General features: G+C 38.5%; 1 protein-coding gene across 2 annotated transcripts in view; it reads right to left on the minus strand.

Annotated features, from left to right (window-relative positions):
* Window positions 1-24074, minus strand: part of bcas3 (BCAS3 microtubule associated cell migration factor) — a 339719-nt gene that overhangs the window by 268406 nt on the left and 47239 nt on the right. For both annotated transcript variants that reach the window (XM_087795199.1, XM_087795200.1), the window contains exons 14-15: window positions 20625-20758; window positions 17772-18123 (exon numbers count right to left, since the gene is read on the minus strand). In XM_087795199.1, the coding sequence (XP_087651325.1) occupies window positions 17772-18123; window positions 20625-20758 (486 nt within the window). The remainder of the gene's footprint in view (window positions 1-17771; window positions 18124-20624; window positions 20759-24074) is intronic.

A 24074-nucleotide genomic window follows, 5' to 3' on the forward strand; every position in this document is an offset into this window, starting at 1 on the left:
TCCGCCCCCCCCGCCGCCCCCCGTCCCCCGTCCCCACTGTTTGCCTTAATAGATGAGTGACAGCTGCGAAACATAAAGCAATGAAAAGCGGGAAGGGGGACGGCAGGACAAAGAGACATCAAAGGTTAGGAGAAAGGTGGACGGGCCGAGTGCCTCGTCATTATTCGGAAGGGCCCGATCGAGAGGCGTCTGAATGCTGGCGGAAAGGGAAGGCTGAGTGTTTTGCCCCAGTCTTTTAGATCATTAACGTGTAGCTCTGAGTTTCATTAGTCCTGCCAAACCTCTGCTTTGTGGCTCTCGGAAGGGTCTGTCTCATAGAGCCAACAATACTACGTGACCTTCTGAAGACAGGGGGGCGGGCGGGGGGGCGGCGAGGGGGCGCACAAACCTGTCCTTCATTTGGCTCCACTTGTGCAGTGATTTCAACTAACAGAGGGGCCGCGGCTCTCAGGGCTCCTTCATACGTCGGAAGTGCGGGAACCCTAGAGCTAGGCCAGCACCTTTTGTGTGGAGGAAATGTTCAGGAAAGAAAGGAAAACAAAAGGGGAAGAAAAAAAAAAACATAAATCCGCAGCCAGGGGAAGACGAGAACTGGAGGCTTGAGGTTAGGAGCCAGGCGAGGCGGGGGTCCGGGGTGGGGCTAATGAAATTAGCTAGCGTGTCACTTTAGCTTCTTGGTGATGTGTACGTTATGTCAATATGTACGTCAGGAATTATATATATAAAGAAATAATCATCATATCAATGTTGATAAACATCCTTGATTTCCTTATGAGATGCAACGCCAGAACCAAACTCAGAAATATCTCCATTTAGAATTTGTAATAAATTAATTGAAATAAAATATTCTTAGTCATTAACATAAAATAAGGATTATCACAATTTCTTATAACTCTCGCTTACGAGACAAATATCTGACTGATTCAACATGACACGAGAAGCCACTATTTGGGTAAAAAGTTTATAATAACATATTTTCTGAAAGGATCAATGAAGGTTAATCTATCCATAAATGCATCAATCCATCTATATAATGGTTATTAGGAACAACCACGGTCTTACATGTGAGCAGGGTACAATATAATCCGCTCACGATACGAATTGATAAAATATAATCCGCTCATGATACAAATCGATACAATAAACTGCTCACGATATAAATCAATATGATATAATCTGCTCACGATACAAATCGATACAATAAACTGCTCACGATATAAATTGATATGATATAATCTGCTCACGATATAAATCGATATGATATAATCTGCTCACGATATAAATCAATATGATATAATCTGCTCACGATATAAATCGATATGATATAATCTGCTCACGATATAAATCAATATGATATAATCTGCTCACGATATAAATCGATATGATATAATCTGCTCACGATATAAATCGATATGATATAATCTGCTCACGATACAAATTGATACGATATAATCCGCTCACGATATAAATCGATACGATAAAATCCGCTCACGATATAAATTGATACGATAAAATCTTCTCAAGATACAAATTGATACGATATAATCCGCTCACGATATAAATCGATACGATATAATCTGCTCACGATAAAAATTGATACGATATAATTCGCTCACAATACGATATAATTTGCTCACGATATAAATTGATACGATATAATCCACTCACGATATAAATTGATACAATATAATCCGCTCACGATATAAATTGATACGATATAATCCGTTCACGATATAAATTGATACGATATAATCCGCTCATGATACAAATCGATACGATATAATCTGCTCACGATACAAATTGATACGATATAATCTGCTCACGATACAAATTGATACGATATAATCTGCTCACGATACAAATTGATACGATATAATCTGCTCACGATACAAATCGATACGATATAATCTGCTCACGATACAAATCAATACGATATAATCTGCTCACGATACAAATCGATACGATATAATCTGCTCACGATACAAATTGATACGATATAATCTGCTCACGATACAAATTGATACGATATAATCCGCTCATGATACAAATTGATACGATATAATCTGCTCATGATACAAATCGATACGATATAATCTTCCCAAGATACAAATTGATACGACATAATCCGCTCACGATACAAATCGATACGATATAATCTGCTCATGATACAAATTGATACGATATAATCTTCTCAAAATACAAATTGATATGATAAAATCCGCTCACGATATGAATTGATACGATAAAATCTGTTCACGATACAAATATATATACGATATAATCCGCTCATGATACGACCTGATACGATATAATATACTCACGATACGATGTAAATTGCTCACGATACAAATTGATACGATATAATCTGCTCACGATACAAATATATACAATATAATCCGCTCACGGGACCAATTGATACGATATATTTCACTCAAAATACGATATAAATGGCTCACAATACAAATTGATACGATATAATCCGTTCATGATACAAATTGATTCGATGTAATCCACTCACGATACAAATTGATATGCTATAATCTGCTCATGATACAAATTGATAAAATATAATATGCTCACAATAAGAATTGATATGATATAATCCACTCACGATACAAATTGATTCCATATAATCTGCTCACGATACGATATAATCCGATCACGATACATATTAATACGATATAATCTGCTCACGATACGAAATGATACGATATAATCCGCTCACGATACAAATTGATTCGATATAATCCACTCACGATACAGATTGATACGATATAATCTGCTCACGATACGATATAATCCGATCATGATACAAATTAATACGATATAATCTGCTCACGATACGATATAATCCGATCACGATACAAATTAATACGATATAATCTGCTCACGATACGATATAATCCGATCACAATACAAATCGATACGATATAATCTGCTCACGATACGATATAATCCGCTCACGATACAAATTAATACGATATAATCTGCTCACGATACGAAATGATACGATATAATCCGCTCACGATATAAATCGATACGATATTATCTTCTCAAGATGCAAATTGATACGATATAATCCATTCAAGATACGAATTGATATGATATAATCTGCTCACGATAAAAAATGATACGATATAATCCGCTCATGACAAAAATTGATACGATATAATCCGATCACGATACAAATTAATACGATATAATCCGATCACAATACAAATCGATACGATAAAATATGCTCACGATACGATATAATCCGATCACGATACAAATTAATACGATATAATCTGCTCACGATACAAAATGATACGATATAATCCGCTCACGATATAAATCGATACGATATTATCTTCTCAAGATGCAAATTGATACGATATAATCCATTCAAGATACAAATTGATATGATATAATCTGCTCACGATAAAAAATAATACGATATAATCCGCTCACGACAAAAATTGATACGATATAATCCGCTCACGATACAAATTCATACGATATAATCCGCTCACGATACAAACAGGAAACAGTGAATTTTAGTGACGTATTGTGATCGTTCCTCGTTCCTCTTCTGCCCAAACATTAACTTTAAATAATCTGGAGTCGACTGTATCCTATCTTACTTGAATATACAGTAAATAAGTTATAATACATTTATACAGTGAGTACTAATATAGAATGGTGAAAATAATATTGCTATAGATCTTCTTTTTTTTTTGCCCTTTACATTTTTTCTTCGATTTGACCTGATGGAGATCAACCATGACTCATCTAAACTTGGCTTAGTTGTACCTCCTGCTGGTCCAGAATATCGATAAGGCTGCCCACAGGGTCCCTGGTCTCATCAAAAGGTCCAGAGTTTTTACCTTGTTGACAGCCTGAGACCATCTGACCCGGTGACACCCAACAGGTACCTCGAACCGTCTCAATCCGTCAAGGGTTCACCGGATCACGAACGAGCCCAGCAGCTCCAGCCTCAACGATGGAGCTACGGAACACACTGGTCCAGATCAACTTTATTGGTCCCCGATGGGCCATTCTTTGGACCTTTGTTGCTGCCCTTCAACGTTTAAGGAGACATGTTCACTCACATAGAGCTCCCTACGACATCAGCAGTATCTGCCGCGGAAAAAAAAAATAAAAATGCTGTGACAAGTAAGACACTCTGTAACTCCAGATTGGACTGGAGCCCAACGTCAGTTTCACTTTACAGCTGAAGGGATAAATGGATCTGAATATCTGTTTGTTCTTCTTGGCAGCGAGAGAGTGACTCCCTGAAGACTTGAGAAGGAAAGTCAAAGAAGAGTTTGTGGCCCCGGCTGCTCCATTATTCCCCAGGACACTCAGTTCCGTCAGATGTTCAGATGCACGTTTAAGTACCTTGTAAAGAACGTTTCCGTCGTTTACCATAAATAAAGCGCATTAGATTATAAGGCGCATTAAGCGAGCTTCGGGGAGTAATACTATGTAGCCTGAAGGAGTAATACTACCTAGTCTAGCGGTAAATACTATGTAGCCTGATGGAGTAATACCACTTGGCCTAACGTGGTAGTACTACAAAGCCTTTCTGAGTAGTACTATGCAGCCTTGCGGTGCAAAACTGAGGAAGCATCATGGAGTAATACCACGTATCTAATGGAGTAATACTATGTAGGCTGATGGAGTCATACTACATAGCCTAGAAGATTATTCCTACGTAGCCTACCGGAGTAATACTACATAGGCTAATGCAGAAAGTAAGTGATAGTTATTTGTAAAGTGCCTTTTTTAGACCAGGGTCAAAAAGCGCTTGAACAATCAAAAACAATACACAGTTAAAATATTTACTATAAAAGGCCAATAAACATAAAACAAACACAGGAGTTCCAGATAGTAATAATACTAAGCCTAACAGAGTAATACCACAAAGCCTCACAGAGTAATTCTCTGTGGCCTAAAAGAAGAATGGTACAAACGCTTGCGGAGTAATACTACGGAGCCTTGCGGAATTATACAGAGTATCCTCATGGAGTAATACTATTTAGCCTAATTGAATAATACTACGGAGCCTCGTGGAGTAATACTACGTAGACTCAGGGACTAATACTACATGGCCTAACAAAGGAATAGTACATAACTTTACAGAGCAATACCTTGTAGCTTCACAGAGTAATACTATGTTGCCTGGCAGAGTAATACTACAAAGCCTTGCGATGTAATGCTACTTATCCTCATGGAGTAATACTACAAAGCCTAATGAAGCCCAGCAGAGTATTTATGTGTAGCCTTGCAGAGTAATAATACGTAACCTAAAATAGTAATAATACATAGCCATCTTGAGTAATACTACATTACCTTGTGGAATAATACTACATAGCCTCACAAGGTAATACTATGGAGCCTCGTGGAGTAATACTACAGTGACTCACACAAACATTTACATATTTTAAATGCCTCATAATACGGTAAAGAAAACAGAAAGTAAAAAAGAAAAGATGAAATAATCAACAAAAGAATGATCAAAAACAAGATAATACGACACAGAAACACCAAAATACTTTCAATAACATCTGGACAATCTTAGGATGAAGTCAAACACAGTTTCCAGGATTCCCACGACTGACACCGTCTGCAGGTGAAGGTCCAGAGCCAGTGTTTCTCGAGCTCATCACCAGCTCAACTCTCAAGCCTGACAAGACGTTGGACGGACGGATCCGGACAGAGGTCATGATTTGATTAATGCGGGGCAGGACGGTGTTCCCAGCACAACACATGAAAGAAGATCCATCGATGCAAATCCAGCGACGCCGTCATCTTTCACGGAAAAAAAACAAAAAAACAACCCTCGTGCTGCCAAAAGGAGGCGGAAAAAAAAAAAAAAAAAAATCACCTGGCCTGTCTTTTTTCTCACTCTTTATCAATCCCTCCATCCATCCCTGTAGCAACAGCATTTGCATTCAGCCTCTCTCGTGTTCCTTGGCTGCGTCTCTGGGCATCGGGTGGCCCCCGAGTCACGCTATCGCCGCATATTCCTCTCCTCGCATTTAATATCAAATATTTGCATCCGATACAAGCATAGGCGGCTTCCAGTTGAGGAGCCGGAAAAGTACGAGCCCTGGGGACCCTGTGTACACTCACACACACACACCTACACACACACACACGTCTTATTTGAATTGTTCTGAAACAAAAAAGTCAAGAACTGGCAGCAGCCACACATCAGTCACACACACACACACACACACACACACACACAAAGACAAAGAACAAGGAGCTGCATGTGAAGGATAGTAAAAGTTGCAGCAGGAGAAGGAGAAGGAAGAGGAAATAAGCTCAAGACGAAGACGAGCTGCAGTCAATCAAGTGCCGGGGAGTCGGTCGGACAAGTGAAGTGCTGCAGCGATCTGTCCACTGTCTTTGTCTCGTCGTTACACTTTATACCGTTTCATGTCTCCAATAAAACAAGTATTCTTTTTTTTTTACAAGAAGAAGTCAAGAAAAAAACGTTTTGATAAATTGAACCTTGAAAGAGATTGAAGAGCTTTATGAGAAAAGAACAAATATATTTATATTTTTAGATATATATGTGTGTGTGTGTGTGTGTGTGTATACACAGTCCAATTGTGTGTTCACGTGCGCGAGCGTGCACGTGCACACGCGTGTGATTTAGGTTAAGGAATCGAGACCGTGAGTTTAAAAGGCAGCATTTACAAGTCGGAGCAGCAGAGAGAAGATGCTACTCACTCGGTTAGATGAAGGCAGACGAATAAATACATCATTTATTCTTTAATTTTATACGTTTTAAGGTTATGAAAAAATATTCTTATATCTATAATATAATAATAATATATTTTATGTAGTATAAAACAGTTTATTTTACTTTATATTTGTATTAACCACAGATATACAGCAATAACCCTCACAAGAAATCGGACATTTCATCGGTTTTATTGTTTAATAAATAACGATTTGATTATTAAAAATAAGAATACTAATAATTTCATATTTAAATAACCGTTTTGAATTGTTTCCCGAGACTCACACGGTATCTGTCACACACACACACACACGCTCACACCTGTCACACACACATAAACACAGTGATGTATGGACATCAAAATTGTGTTACAAGCTGGAAACATTCACATTAATCCAGATCAACGTGGCCATAAAAGCGGCGTCACAAACATAGAAATAAAAACCACAATGTGAAGAAAAGAATAAACCACTCTCCCTCAAATTAATTGTAAATATTTTCCATACATTTTCAATTTAACTCTCTTGATTCATTATAGGAACCGACCATGTTAAACCATGAACCACATTTATTTCACATTCGACTTTTCCACAAGTTTATCTAAATGACAGGTCATTTTAATTTGACCTCAAATTGTATATTTAGACGATTTAAATCAGCACTTCTGTGTGATTTATGACATTAACAACCATGTTTTCATTCAATTATTGACCTAAAACTAAGCATTACCTACTCAAGAGTAATTTTACTAATGTTCATGACATCAGTTGTTGTTTTTTTTTAAATTCTGATTTCCCAGAGGATTTGTTTTTCATAAAAAGGATCAATAAAGTTATATCTAATAAAATCAAAGTCAGTTTAATGTAATAAAAAAAGAGAATGGCTCAACTGTTTTCTATATTATTGCCGGGAAACTTAAATCTTAAAGTGAAGTATTTGGTTTATAAAAACAAAAGGAGAAACACGAAAATAAAATCAACATAATTGTATTGATCCCTTGGGAAATATATTAGGGATATGATTAATACGAGTTTAAAATAAATAGTCTCATATAAAGAAAAATTGGATTAAGAGATTTTATCACATGATATATTAAATCTATTTGCATGACGAACAAAATAGCAATTATGTTCTTAATTAAGTGTTTTTTTAAAGTAGAAAATAATGTTAACCAAGTCAATGAAATGACTAAATCAAATTGTTTCACTTTTAATTTAATCATGTTTTTTCCTTATTTATATTTGGTTTATTTCAACAGTAACAGTCTGTATTTGTTGCAGAGCTTTGAGGTAACTTAACTCCGTCTTAACTGTTGTTTTCTTTTTTTTATTTCTATGCACGATTTAGTCCTGCCTTCATGCAGACAATCGAGGCTTTCATCTCGTGTACTTTTCAGACAGTAAAGCAGGATGGAAGCCACAAGTGTGTGTGTTCGCCCTGAGCTTCATTTATCTCAGGTCACAATTTTTCAGGAATAAAATAACGACGAGAGCTGCAGCGGCCGTCCGGCGATAAGAGGGTTTTTAGTGGCAGTGCAGATTGAGTTATTAAGATCTGGTGTGTGTAGTATTTGCTGCAGTTTTAAAAGCCTCTCAAAAGTAGCGCAGAGGCCTTATTTTTAAGACGGAATACACGCTTGTAAAACAAGCCGCTTTTGTCTCGCTGCGGCCCGGCGGACGCTGGCTTACCTTTGATGGGAGAATCGAATGTGCAGAGCGAGGACACACAAACGTATAATCCTCTGAGCTACACAACATCCATCAGCATTAACAACAGCTCTGTCTGCAACCACACACACTCACACACACACACACACACACACACACACAAGTGTTGAGGGGAAATATAAACAATGTTCAGAGTTTTACGTCCACTTAGGAGAAATATATTGAGTTAAGATCATGTTTTTGTTTAATAAAAGTGGTTCATTAAGCTAGTTTTAAGTTGAGCTTTAACATATGTTCTGTATTTTTGATAATAATTATGTAGTAAAGACAAAAAGCTACACAATTTTACTTAAAGATTTAAAGAGAAAATACATTTTAATGTTTAAATAATAAATGTTTTAATTTATTAATAATATTCCCATGTTTAAATACTTAATGAATTGACATTTAAAGTCAAAATATTATCTACCAGTTATATTTGCTAATTTACTTACTTTGTAAGTTGATTTAATTTGTTTTAACCAATATTAACTTTCTGCTATAAAACGTGGACATAATGCAATATTTGTTTTGTTTGATTAAAAAAAGGAAAAACGGGAATAAAAGTATAATTTAAAATAAATATGATAAAATGGGAGGAAGTGACCATCAGAAGAAGAAATTGCTTTTTTTTTTCTCTCTCTTTTCTACTTGTTAAGATTTGTATCTGAGCGAAGGTTCTCTCACTCTCTCTCTCTAGTGTGTGTGTGCTTGAGTGTGTGTGTGCGTGAGTGTGTGTGTGTGTGTGAACACTCAGGGTGTAAAAGCTCCGCCCTCTGCTCTGGCTTGAAACTCTGACCACAGAGCGCCACACAGAGGAAAACAACGGTACTGAGTCTTGAGAAGTTTGAATAGAATTTTCTTTTCTGTGTATTTTACTGTGTCTTTTATTTATTTATATGGATAAACAACTGTTAATATTAAATGCTCGCATTAAGTGAAAGAGTTAGTACATGGATAAAAGTTATTCATATTTTACGTAATATGTATATTAAGCATGTCTTTAATAAAAGACAAAACAGAGAAAAATATTAAAAAGATTGTTACAATAAAACAAAATTAACAGTTAAATAAAACTCGGTGTTATTGTAAATGAATTTAAAAAGTAAATGCATTTATTTTTTTATTTTGTAATTGACTCTTTATATATGCGATAGCTATTTTCTACTCCATAAACCTCTAAATATTTACATATAAATGTATAACGTGGACATGAAAAACTACTGTGAAGATCCTCAAAAGACAAGTATTTGACACTAAAACTTAATCCAGAGAAGAATAAATGACTTCAAAGACCATGAGTTTGTAAATATACTTAATAGACGATGAACATTTACACATCAAATGGAAATGTATTATCAAAGATTAATAATGAATCAATAAATAAAATGATTTATATACAGTTTATATGACTTTTACGGTAAATTGATTTTATTAGATACAACTTTACTGATCCTTTGGGGAAATTTAGACTTTAAAAAGTAATAAATGATTTAGGAATATTAGTAAATTTACTCTGAATAGGCAATGCTTTTTTCTAAAGTAATATATAAAATATATATAATTTACAGTGTATTTAGTAATTATTGAATGAAAATGTGTTTTTTTATGTATATTCTACAAACAAATATAAATACATATTTTATCTATATATAAATAAATAGAGGGATTGTTCTGCTCTTTTGTCCGAACGAAAACTACTGAATAATTCTCCCTCGTCTCCTACATATAAACGTCAGAAGTTAAAAGAGACCATTTGATCGTGTGTTGGAGACATAATACGTGGAGGAAAAATAAATCTGCTCTCAGGGACGATGGAGGGGGACGGGGGGGGGCAGCGGCGGCGGACGTAAGACAGAGTTCACTCTAATCCTGATATTGCTATTGTGCCGCGGATTAGAATGACATCAGAGCTGATCACTTCACAGCTCGGGAAACAAAGTGGATGGAGCTCTGTGTGTGTGACGTGCAGAGGGAATGAATGACGTGGATGGAAGATGCAACATATTGCAGGAAGAAACTCTGTATATTAAACGGTGAATGAATCATCTTCCTCTGACAAAAACACTGTTTAAAACGTCTGAAACCAATCCCCGGGCTTTGATCCCAGAACCTTCCCAAAAAGGACTCTCCTGGTCAAGACTAAAAAAAAAGCTTTCGACACTACATCACCACAGCAGCAGCAGAGTCTTATTAAAAAGTAGCTGGCATGCCAGGGGGACGTGTGGACACCCCCCGGGGTCCCGAGCGAAAAGAACTCCGGCGCGTCTGAACTTTGTCATTCACAGCGAGCTCAACGGTGAAAATGGGGGTCAGTCAGAGGCCGCCGCACATACATGTAGCAACAACAGCAGCCATGAGGTAATGTTTCCTCCGAGGAGTGTTTTTACTTCGGCGCAGCGTGCTGACTGACAAGCCGGGGAGGCGGAGGAGGAGGAGAGAGTGGAAGCAGGAGGTGAGATGAAACAAAAAAAAAAAAAGGTCCAACAACCCCCAAATAAGCCCGGGCCGACAGCCTTCTAATAGCAACAAAAAAAAAATCGGATGCGTCCCTTCGTCGAGCGGCGAATTAACAGTTTCCCGTCACACCTTGTTTCCAGAGCTGAGTCGGAGCCAGAGTCGCTGCCGGTTTAAAGGAAGTCTGCGCTGCCAAAGACACGTTTGGATACATGAGCTACACGGTTCCAGAGCGAATAAATAAATAAACGTGTGGTCGCACCTCCAGGACGTGAGGGGGATGGAGGGAAGAATGTGGAAGTATTGAAGATCTTCAAAGACGATGTGTTGAACTACAAGAATACTAAAGGAGGAGAATAGATGACTTTGGAAATGAACTTGAGGGACAAAGAACATTTACAGGTTGAACCGAAAAAGGGAAATTAAATGAGCTGAAGCATCGGATTAATAATAACTTGATTGAAATGCGAGAAGAATACATGATACACGTAAACGATCGAAAGTCTGCTTTTTTTGTAACATTAGGAATAAGTGAATACAATAATGTAAATACAAGTATAAAGTAAATGTTATGTTCAGTAAATGAGACAAATTTAATCCTTTTCTCTTTGCTTTTTCTATCTTTCTTGATTAGCTATAAAGTATTTGATGATTGTTATCAATTGTTTAAGATAGTTGAACCTAGTTTGAAAATGATTTGAGTATAGTTCAAAAATTGTTTGATTATAGATGAAAATTGTTTGATTTCAGTTAAAAATCGTTGGATTATAGTTAAAAATTGTTCTATTATTGTTGAAAATTGTTTGATTATAGTTGAAAATTGTTTAAAAATTGTTGGTTTATAGTTAAAATTGTTTGATTATAGTTAAAATTGTTTGATTATAGTTGAAAATTGTTTAAAAATTGTTGGTCTATAGTTGAAAATTGTTGGATTATTGTTGAAAATGGTTTGATTATATTAGAAAATTGTTTGATTATAGTTAAAAATTGTTTGGTTATAGTTGAAAATTGTTTGATTATAATAGAAAATTGTTTGATTATAGTTGAAAATTGTTTAAAAATTGTTGGTCTATAATTGAAAGTTGTTGGATTATTGTTGAAAATTGTTTGATTATATTAGAAAATTGTTTGATTATAGTTGAAAATTGTTTGATTATAGTTGAAAATTGTTTAAAAATTGTTGGTTTATAGTTGAAAATTGTTGGATTATAGTTAAAATTGTTGATTATAGTTGAGAATTGTTGGATTATAGTTAAAATTGTTTGATTATAGTTAAAATTGTTTGATTATAGTTGAGAATTGTTTTAAAATTGTTGGTTTATAGTTGAAAATTGTTGTATTATTGTTGAAAATGGTTTGATTATAGTAGAAAATTGTTTGGTTATAGTAGAAAATTGTTTGATTATAGTTGAAAATTGTTTGGTTATAGTTGAAAATTGTTTGGTCATAGTAGAAAATTGTTTGATTATAGTTGAAAATTGTTTGGTTATAGTAGAAAATTGTTTGGTTACGGTTAAAAATTGTTTGGTTATAGTAGAAAATTGTTTGGTTACGGTTAAAAATTGTTTGATTATAGTTGAAAATTGTTGGATTTTAGTTGAAAATTGTTTGATTATAGTTGAAAATTGTTGGATTATAGTTGAACATTTTTGGATTATAGTTAAAAATTGTTGGATAACAGTTAAAAATGGTTTGATAACAGCTGGAACTCATACTGAAGGTTGAAATATATTCCATCTTGCTTTCATGTCAGTGGTCATATTTAAACAAACAATGGGCCACATGTTGTTGTTGTAAAGACCATGATGGTGTGAAGGTGATAATCACTTGCATATTTGTAGACAAAAAAAAAAAAAAAGAACAAATGTCCAGAAAGTAACCCAGAAGAATCACTGCCGGTCCCGTCACGATGTTTTCAGGGAAATTGTCGAGCACTTTGTGTACCTATAAAACTTTAAAATCACTGCAACATGCCACTTATAGCTTCAGTAACCTCTGGCCTGTACATAACAATCTTGACTTGTGTACTCAGAGCCGCAGACAAACCACTTTTTATAACGTCCCGGGTTCAGATTACAGCCGCTCGCCTCGCACAACAATGCATTGATCAAACAGAGGAAAAGGCTGCGCTGTACACACTCGTAGATCTTCAAGATCTCTACTGGTGACACGACGCTAAAATTAGCCGCCGGGAGCTGTGAAGAAGGATGTGCGGCCTCTCTCTTTTTTTAACAGTTCCTTCCCAAAAATCAACGCTGTCGACAATCAGATCGCAGCTGTTGTGGCTAGTTGGGACCGCGCCGGGGCTGGCCCTTCGCCGCCAGCTTCGAAGACAGCCCTTTTTTTTTTTTTTTCGTGGCTCTAAATTCACACCGTCGCGAAAAAAACTAAACGCACAACAACAACCGGAAATCAGAAACAATGCGTTTGTGGCGACACGAATGTCGAGAAATGATGAGTTTGTATCAACGCCGGCGGCAGGAGGAGGTTGTTTTTTTTTTTTTCTATCTTTAGCCCATGGACGATATAACACGACCAATTTATCACCCCAGGCGTCATCGCAGGGAACTCTCAGTGACCCCTGCTGGACACGGTTCTCACCGTACTGATGATTAGAGACAAGCTTTTTATTGTTTACTAGAACTTTTTTTTAGACCTGGAGCATGTAGTCAGTGAATCTCTCAGGAGTAAATGACACTTTAAATAAGAGAACTTAAGTGATCAGACATGTTTTAAGTCCAAGATGTCCTTTTCGGTCTTTACAGAGATGGTGAAATAATCTTTTAGCTTCTAATTATGTCTTATAACAACTTGTTCTCCAGTACAAGGGATCAGAACCTGCTTTATTGATCTTCACACAAACAGTTCTTTTTGAGACTATAAATGGCAACGGATAAAGCGTTGCATGGCTTTGTATTTTACCGAAGTACGAAAACATTTTGATATATATTTTTGAACGCTGTGTACAGACATAAAATGGGCACTAAATTTCCAAAAGTTCAAAAATTCAAATTTGACTCATTTTCTACTCGCCCTCATGTCGACTAAGAGTTGAGATTATTTTCAGAGTAGTCCGTTGCTTATTTTTGGTCACGAACAGCGCCCACTTTTCCTCGTCCAAAAAGACAAACTTCAACATCCAAATAGCTCCAGATTGTTTGTTGCAGAAGCTAATAGGCTAACGTGCTACACAGACAGGAAACACCGTAGCCTTTTAGCTTCTGCAAAAAACTATCTTAAAATAGAGACTTGTTTAATGTTTTTTACAAACATTTTTCGTTATGTTGATGCTTCGATACAAGAGGGACATTACAGACGAGCAGTAAGGAGGTATTTCGATGTTTTTAAGTGTGTTTTTTTTGGACGAAATATTAGGGTGAGTAGAAAATGAGTGATTTGAAATAAGGTTGAAACACCCCTTTAAGGTGCAGCGGACATTTTATTGAAAAAATTGTGCAAAATAGTCTGAAAAATATTGTTATCCTTTTAAAATGTAGTAATTTTGGCTAACTCGGTTTTGCTAACCACAAAAATTAACCTTTAAGTTACAATATAGTACCAACTAAAAACGACTTTTTTGATAACCGTTGAATTTATTTTGATTATATATGGAAATTGTTTTATAATAGTTGAAAATGTTTTGATTATAGTTAAAAAATGTTTGATTATAGTTAAAAATGGTTTGAATACAGTTGAAATTGTTTGATTATAGTTGAAAATTGTTTAGTTACAGTTGAAAATTGTTTGATTACAGTTGAAAATTGTTTAGTTACAGTTGAAAATTGTTTGATTACAGTTGAAAATTGTTTAGTTACAGTTGAAAATTGTTTGATCAAAGTGGAAAATGGTTTGGTTATATATGAAAATTGTTGTTTGATAATGTGTCAGACTAGCTTCCTGTCCAGGGTGTCCCCTGCCTCTCGCCCAATGAAACTGGGATAGACTACAGTCTCCCTGCGACCCCCATAAGGGATAAAGCGGTAGAAAATTAATGAATGAATGAAGGTTTATCATTAAAAAAAAACACCTTTCAGTACTTTTACAGTACTTTAAGGTGGCCTAGATGATGCTCACCAACCCTACCTTCAGAGTGATTAAATAAATATGAGGTCACCGCTAAGAGCAAACAGTAGAGATAACAAACAAACAAACATGGTTGGTGTTATTCAAGAGCACTCTAGCTTGATCAAACACACAAGAACTCACAGAGACTAATCGTCGACAGGTGGACAAGAAGTCGCTCAGTGAATTAACAGTATGATTAACATCCATCGCTCCCAAGAGTCGCGGCTTTCAACACCAGGACTGGTAACTTATCTGGCCTCTCCGGACCACGCCCCCATTTTTCCTCAATGGCACCTCATTATTTTTCTGCTCACTTTCACCTAGTGGCCGACTTTGAAGTCCGGCTCTGGCCGTCTCTCATCGCCGCGGTAGCAATGGCTCTGCTCACTCAGACGTGCTTTTAATGTTTGATGTTTTTTTTTTTTGTTTTAATTCCCAGGTCGGAGACTCCAGGAATGTGTGGGTGTAGGTTGAATGTCACTAGTTTTTCTAAAAAACTATTAAACGTACATGACCTGAGAGACAATGGTTTGGTTGTTTACACTTCCTGGGAACGGCTAATCCAGTTATGATCCGACTTGGAATAAAATATCGACTCATCACGGGGAAGGATCAGTGATGGGAAAATTGTTTGTTTTATCACCTCTCGTTCGAAGATCACATGTGTCCAAACTCAAGACCCATCAAGTGGTTTTATGTGGCACTCCAAATCAAAAAGAAGAAGAAGTCAGTGTTTAAGATAAGATAAGACAAGAACCATAGATAATAGGTGTCAATAATGATACAGGGACTTCCATTGAAAGAGAAAGCAGAAATGGATGGGGTGGGGGGGGGTGGGGGGGTTTCGTGAAGACAGAGTCAGAGTGTCCAAGAATCACAATCCGACTCTCACTTCCCGTTACAGACAGGTGGCTTATATTACAACGTGCTCCCCCCAAGTGACTAAAACGGTTTAAATAATTTGGTCCTTTATCCTGGTTTTACTGTCAAAACATGTGGTAGAAAAATAAACTGTAATCGGAAGCCACTATTGGACATATCCGGGATTATTTGGTATGATTTTCCTCCTCTTACGTGCAAGTTGTGTTTCTTGAAAGTAAGACGTTTTCTAGTTAAACTCGTTGTTAACGTACGTATCCTGCTGCTTACGTGTCACAAGAAGATAAAACCCACCAATCGAAAGAGACAAAACGGCCTGAATGTCCTTAAACGTCAACTAATATGTTGATGTAAGTGTTTCTTAAATAGAGGTTGGACTCTATTGTATCATCTGTGTGTGTCTGTCTGTAAAAAAAACTGTCTTTTCATTAAAATATATACAGAAAATCCTCTTAAGCCCCACCTACTGAAAGTGGAAAGGAATTTCATCTCCACCTGCAAAGGACTCGTTGTATAAACAAAGCGGGGCATGATTACAGCTGGCTGGATGAGGAGATAAGCCATTTTAATGTCATAATGGAATCCGCTCTTGTAACCTCTTGTTCGCCCAGATTTTAAAAGGGAGAGCTTTAAAACATAGTCACAATGAAATACTTAAACATTTGAATTATGTGAGTCAGGAAAGTTTTTTCTTCAAGGGTTTTCTTAAACAAAGTTTCCATTTAAGAATCCTAGATTGATGGTAGACTAGAAATCGCAAGGGTGAAAACGTTTTATTTGATAAGTAAGTGTCAAAAAACACCAGAAGTGCTCCTTCCTAAAATGAAAGAGTCAGAAGTAACACTTGGGTCATGCGGTGCAACAGCAGGGGTTTATCAGTTCGTCCTGTGAAAAGGGGTGAAAGCGCGAGTGGCGTTGCTTGTGTTGAACAAACAAAAGGTAGCACACAATCCCTGGAAAGACACTACTGAGATAACCCATTTCTGGAAACACACTTGCACAAACACACCCACACACAATTAGATCAAATTTAGTAAGTGTTCCCTCTTTTTATTAGAAGGACCTAATTTCCTGCGCCTATATTCCAGTGAAGCTTCAGCTCCTGGTTTAGTGCCATGAATATCTGCCTTGACAAGCAACCAGGATATATTTACGACTTTCTGGGGAAGTCAATTGAGGATCCAGTTTTGTTTATCAAGTTAAGTATTCAACTGCTTAAATATAATTTATTTTAAGGCTCAATAGCAACCTATACTAAACTATAGTGATCCACCGGTATGAAAATTATATATATGTATACCGTATATACATATACATATATGCATATAGTATGTATCGACATTTTTAAAGAAGTAAAAGAACAATGTATGTTAGTAGCGGCTGATGTGATCTGGATTTAATAAAGTTTGGCAGTGCTGAGCAGAGACCTGGAGTGACGACAGTTGTTATCTGATCTGCACATGTCCGAGTACGACCCCACGATGTATTTTAGGTTCACTAGTTCTGTGAAGAAGTGTCTGGTGTTGATTCTTCTTCTTCTTCTTCTTCTTCTTAGGCAGCATGATACGTTCAACAGCCAAATACTTCCATCTTGGCACTGTGCTACTCAAACCTTTCCAAGGCTGAAGAATATTGCACTGCTGTGATTACTCAGTCTACACGCCCGAATGACAAGAGGGGGGAAAAAAAAACAAGCATTGAAAATACTTGGTCAATACCAGAGAGAGCAGGAGTGTAGACAACCACTATATCAAGAGCCTTTTTTTACCACCACATTTAGGACTGAGGGTGCTTCTTCTTTCCAGGTGCGCTCATTACAGTAAACATTCAAAACTCTTCGTTTGAACTGGAATGGCCGCCCCAAACGAGGTTTAAGGTCTAAGATCCCAGATCTAGTACCACATTAGCCACCCTCCCGGGCTCCTCACCGTGTAGTGGCGATCCAGACGGGCTACTGGAAAGACCCGCGATGGGGCTGCTGCGTCCGCCGAGGCCTCCGCCGCTGCCCAGGATGCAACCGCTTCCTCCGATCCCTCCTCCTCCTCCACCACCGACCGTCGTGGCCCCTCCGAAGGCGGCGGCCCGGTTCAGCTCTTGCTCGATCTCCTCCAGGCCGGCACTTTTTTGGAATCGCGACATCCGATTGACGACGCGGGGCGACATGTGCGTGCGGGCGCACGGCGCGCCGCCGTAGGAGTTGATGGGGAATACATGCGTGGTACCACGGAGGGTACTGATGGCCACCCAGCGACTGTCCGGACTGAAACAGATGTCTTGGACCTAAAGAGATGGAGAAGTTATTTACAATTGAAAAATGTGTAGAAACCCCAAGACAAAGAGTAGTTATCCTCTCATACTTTATGATTCAATACCGTATTTTCCGCACTATTAGGCGCACCGAATTATAAGGCGCACCTTCAATGAATGGCCTATTTTAGAACTGTTTTCATAAATAGGGCGCACCAGATTAAGAGGCGCATAGAATAAAAGATACAGTCAAACGTTTGACTGGGGTTGCGTTATGCATCCACTAGATAAAGCTGCGCTAAAGGGAATGTCAACAAAACAGTCGGATAAAGTCAAACCTTACTAAGTGTTCTTACAACTCCGTCCACTCCCATGGTAACGATGTTCAAATGATGTTTAAAAGGTTTCAAGCAGCAGCTTGTGAGACAGGTGTTGTTAGCCGACAAATGTTGCACGAGCAGCAGTGAAGTTGAGCGCGTGTATGACGGCTAGAGCGCGTGTGTATGACATTTTATACGCACGTGTACGACTGATTGAGCGTGTACCAGAGTGATTTTGAATGTACAACAACCAAGACACACTCGCTCAAATCGGTGGCAGTAATATCACTCCATAGACGTCCGCCATGATGTGACGTGTGTCGTAAATCCCACCCCGCAATGACGTAATCCCGCCCACGGCGTGTCCGCTCAGTCGGCGCCCAGTCATGAAAGTGTTTGTAAACAAATCACCCACCAGGTAATGTTCATTTATAAGGCGCAACAGATTATAAGGCGCACTTTTTTTTTGGAAATGAAGATTTATCCATTGGAAATGTTTGTAGCTACCCTCCCTTATAAAGGCCCTAAAGAACCTTTTCTTCTTAATTTAAATAAAGTTTTACCTTACCTTACCTTAAATCATATCTGCAGTAATCGTACATGCATGTTCTGACACTTATTCTCTGTACTTGGTTGTGGGTTTATTTTAAACATGTGTACATCTTAACGTACGTTTTTTTTGTGCACTGTCAACAGAACATGTAAGAGTTCAGACTCACTGACCCGAATCCAAATATGTTGTATGGATAAAAAACAATACATGATCATCATGAAGTCGTTTGACAACAGACTCAAACGTGAGGCTGATAAGTGTGTAATGGGTGACACTGATAAGAAGCCTTCTGATAAAAACAGGTGTGTCAGGGAAGAAGAAAACAAAGGAATTGATGGAGTGTTTTTTTGTTAGTTGTCCTTCCCAAACACTTGCAGACTTGGAAAGCAGCCACTCGTGGAGATAGGATCTCTCCGAGCATGTCAGACATGCAGGAAACCAGACAGATTAGCTGTGAGACACAATGGAAGCGCAAAAAGAAAGAGAAAACACAATAAAAAGACAAAAGGAGGGGGGTTGCTGGGAGGAGGATGATGAGGTGGGTTGGAGTGGCTTCTTTCTTCATTTTGAAAAAAAGTAACAAGGTGTGGAGAGTCCACGGCCTCGTGAACGAGAAGGTGAATGAGAAGAATGTCTTCATCTTCAGACCTGTCTGAAGGAGACAGCTTTGAGTCTGCAGGATTTTTCTAATCTCCTGCCAGGTCAGATGAGGTAATTGTCCACAGCAATGACAGCTAATGTGGGTATTCTGGACATACCAGGCAGTTAGTGTAGTTGATGAATGAAGTAGGGGGGCTTGACCTCAACAGGGGCCGATGAGATGGGAAAAGATTATGGGCTACAATAGATCCGCAGTGAATGTATACTACATTATAATTGTTGTTATCATCTAGAGGATAATCTGGATCTGGACTATTCATTTTGACTGCAAGTGGAACTGACTGAAACTGATCTGAGAATCTGAGATTCTGTGCTACTGTAGAAAATCCGACAGGTTGTGCAAGTGCAGGCAAACACTGATAGGAACGCCATGTCAGTGTTGAAATCACGGTTGATTGGACAGCGGCGTGTCGAGAGCTCTTCAACGTGCCCAAAGGTACTGTGTTTTTTTTTTTTTCTTACATTCTTGTCCTTTGGACCGGCCCATGCGACTCTTATCAGCAGCAGGTCTGTTTACCTTGCTCTAGGTCACTGACAGCCAGCCGCATGTTTGGACACAGATAAGGCATCTCACCGCCCAGCTAACTGGAGACTTTATCACTCGGCAGTGCGTCTGAGTATGCGTGTCAGTGCGAGGTGATAACCCCTGGCACAAGCCACAGACGAGGCTGAGGTTCTGTGTTTACAACCAACACGATCAAAGTGGTCTCTGTCTGCAGGCGATCAGCGGACCTGCCGTTTGGTTAAACATCTACAGGAGAATACTGTGTGTGTGTTAGTGTGTGTGTGTGTGGTGGGGGTGTGCGCATCCATGCGTACGATGGACCGATGATGCTTCATGAAAAATTGTTCTAATGCTTAGAGCTCAGTAGGTGGCGCCCTCGGTTTCAAAAAGAGGTGAGGTTTCATTGGAGTAGCAGTTAACGGATTATTAGAGTAAAGAATCAACTGCTTCATGAAGATTCATCAGCAACTGCTGTATAGAGTTGAGTTTCTTGTACCTTGGCCTCAGTCTCCCCACGGTGTAACGTGTACAGGTGGTGGACGGCGCTTTGCGATGAGGTCCATGGGTGTGTCAGGATCTGGAAGACGTGGAAGTCATGACCCAGAGTGTCAGCAGTCACCAAGAGCATTCCTACAAGAAAAAAAAAAGGAAGAAGGACACTTGTTTAAGAAAGAGTTCTGCTGAAGCCGATATGTGTATAATTGCCTAGTAGTATTTTTCTCTTGGATCAGAGCAGTGGTCCCAGCAATTACTAAGAAATCATAAGAATAAGAACAGAATAAAGTAAAGAAGGAGATATTTAGATCATAAAGTTTTTTAACCAATCCACCTCAATAATGTAATATGTTTTAGGGTGTTTCTGGTTTCTCAACATCATACCAAAGATGTTCGTACTGGCCCTTGCTCTTCCTCAGATGACCAGTGTCCGAAAGGGCTCTATTGATTGATTGAATCCTCTCCTCTCCATGGAATTGCACTTCATCTTCCAGCCCTATTATTGGCAGACAATGACTCACAAGTGGTCTTCCATTCACACCTACAGCTCCATGATGAGGATTGTTCTTTATAGCCTTGGAGAGCAGCAGTATGTCTCGCCTTAAATGGGTGATGTGCTTTGGGAATGTTAGATGTTTCTCCAGACCGCCAAGAGCTAGTGCCAGGCTTTTGACTAGGATTCCTGCTCCCGCAGTGTGTGACCTGGCACTTCTGTCTTCACAACAAACAATTGTGATTCAGGCGTTTTACATTTTGACTGCAGTTGCTGATCCATTGTTTTCATGGCTACTGCAATTGGTTTCAGAACCAGGTTATTGCACAAGGTATAAAGGCCCTCATCGAAAGCTTTCAGACAGCTGCTTTAGATGTTCTCCAAGTTCCCTCTTTGCTGAGCGACCAAGGTCTTTGGTAAAGAGCTTCACTGGGATAGCCAGATTCATGACCGGGTCCGGTTGTCCAAAAAAAAAACCTAAGTAAATCCAAATTCTAGACTATCTTCTGCCTGTACACCCTGTCCCGGTCCAATCCTCTAGCCCTGCTGCCAACACCATGTCCACATTTCTAAGCACTCTCCACACTTATGACCAACCCGATGTTCTGTCTGATAAATGAGACGTTTAATGGTAGCTAAATGTGATGTAACGGCAACTATTGAAGTACAGATTGGACACACATTAAATCTGTTAAAGCAGAAGTAAAGAAGTAAATCGGCTCATATATACTTTTACTTGTTTCACCTAGAAAGCCGAGCTGATTTACTCGACGTACCCATGGTCAAGAGTTCTGGACTGATAAACCCCAGGATTACAATACAAATCAGAGGGGGGATAAGCATGAGCCCAGCATCATAGTGCAGCGGTTTTTCTACCCACATGGACCAGAGCCACAAGCTAGCCAGCCATGTAGGACCCTGAGCCTGTAAACTCTTCAAACACACGCCCCAAACAAAGTGCCAAGCCACAAGAAGCATTTGCCTCAACTGGGAATAGAAGGGAAAAAAGGGATAGGGCCCTTCTAATTATAGAGTCTGGAAGCGGAAACACAGGGTGATTAGGAGTTGAGCCACTGTGGCCTGTTTATCTGAGAGCTTCCTCTCACTCATGAATGCTTTTTTTCCCCCCCTTACTCCCTGATATCTTTCTTTCTTCCGCCTTATTCGTGTTTTGCCCCAGGCAATGCTCGCTCGGTGGCTGAAATGTCTGGCCACTGGGTGTCTGTTAAATCAAACTTGGCAGTTGTGTTCAAACTCTGGAGACAGCCTTCCCTCATATGTTCAGTCTTGGCTTCAGAAAGTAACAGCTCAGAACGGCTGGGGCACTTCTAGAGCGTGATAGCCACAAGACTGGGGCTCTTGTGGCCTTGTTGAAATACAGGGGCCTTTGCCCAGAGGCGTCAGTCGGTTAACCCGTGGGTAGGCCAAATTAGAGAGCAGCTGAGCCGTTCGGCGAGCGAAAAGAAAGGTTTTAGTGGAAACGAAAGGCTGCCTAAGGTTGGGTTTGACACGTCCTATTTATAACACCTTGTTCCGATGGTAGCCGTGTTATATTTGATGTTTTAGTAACTGCTGGCAGACACAATTACACAGGACCCCGAGTGAGTTGGACGACTTATAATTTGCCGCATGAGTACATGGAGTCTAAGGGAATATGATAGACGCATATCAAAATATAACTTTATTATTCGACCGAAATAGTGCAGTACAGAATAAAAGAATGAAATACGAGTACACGCAATTCCACCACAAGGAAACATTCCTAGATATACAATTTCCTTTGTATAATGAAAACTGAAAATCCTTTCTGAACTGACAAAAGTGATTATAAGTAAAAGTGACAGGCCTAGAGTAGAATAAAAAAAAAAAAACTGTTCTTATCAATGCTTTCCTTTACAAAGATTTACAACAAAACAATGCAATATATTAGCATCCCTATAGTTTCCTGTTAGATTTATTCCAAAGATGTACAGAAAAAGGAAACGGTACATCAAGGAAAAGTGGATGAAAGTCATAAAAAGAATCAGTAACCATATGAATATTAAAGAGAAACTGCTTGCCGTAAAACATAAAGACGTGTTTGGGCGTCCGACATCGTCACGCTATGCAAAGTCGCTTTTTGTATTTTTTTATTATTAAATAAACTTCAAAGTAAGGACTCAATGGTTGCAAGTGTTTGCATTGATATTTTGTTTTAATAATTGTGTTATTTCAGGTTCAACACAAGGGTTAAAAGAAAGGAAGTAACCTCTAGAAACTTGTTACATGATATAAAAACAGAAACCACAGTTTAAAATAATAATAATAATCCGGAAAAGTACCTAAAGAAAACCAGCGAACAGCAGATGCTTGAACCCAGAACTGGGGCATGAGTGCTAATTGCTATCTTGGTGTGAGCATATGACTCAATCCCTGCTAAATGTGTGTCCTGGTGATTTTGTGGCTAAGCTTGTGTGCGGGAAATCCCCCCCCATGTAAAACATATGCATGTGGGTCCATGTTTTTCTTTTCTCCAATGGTCTGGTTTTCCTTTGCACATCAGTGAGATGAGGAAAGTTATTACACCGCAAAAGAGCCGCTTTGACGGCACAGCTGTGCCACTGGGCCCGGCTAACAGGGGCCTAGCTTCTCGTTGTGGCGGCTGTTTTTGTGAACCTCATGATGGTCTGGATGGATTCGCAAGAGTTTAGGAAACTCTCTTAAGACTCCTTCCAAATCCAATCAGAAAATTAAGATCATACTTTTCTCTGAAACGCGCAACATTTTGGCAATCTAAGGATGAACAAGAAAAAAATTAAACTTTTAGATCATTCAAAGTATAAATTTACACACATAAATGGATAAAGCTACAAGAATACATTTAAAATTTTAACAGTTCTTCTAAAATAGATGCACTCATTTTTAGTTGCAAAAACAGAAAAAAAAATTGTTAAAGACTGACGGAATATAATCTGCTAT

The sequence above is a fragment of the Callionymus lyra genome, chromosome 7, assembly GCF_982586985.1.
Source record: "Callionymus lyra chromosome 7, fCalLyr1.hap1.1, whole genome shotgun sequence".
NCBI classification, from domain to species: domain Eukaryota; kingdom Metazoa; phylum Chordata; class Actinopteri; order Syngnathiformes; family Callionymidae; genus Callionymus; species Callionymus lyra.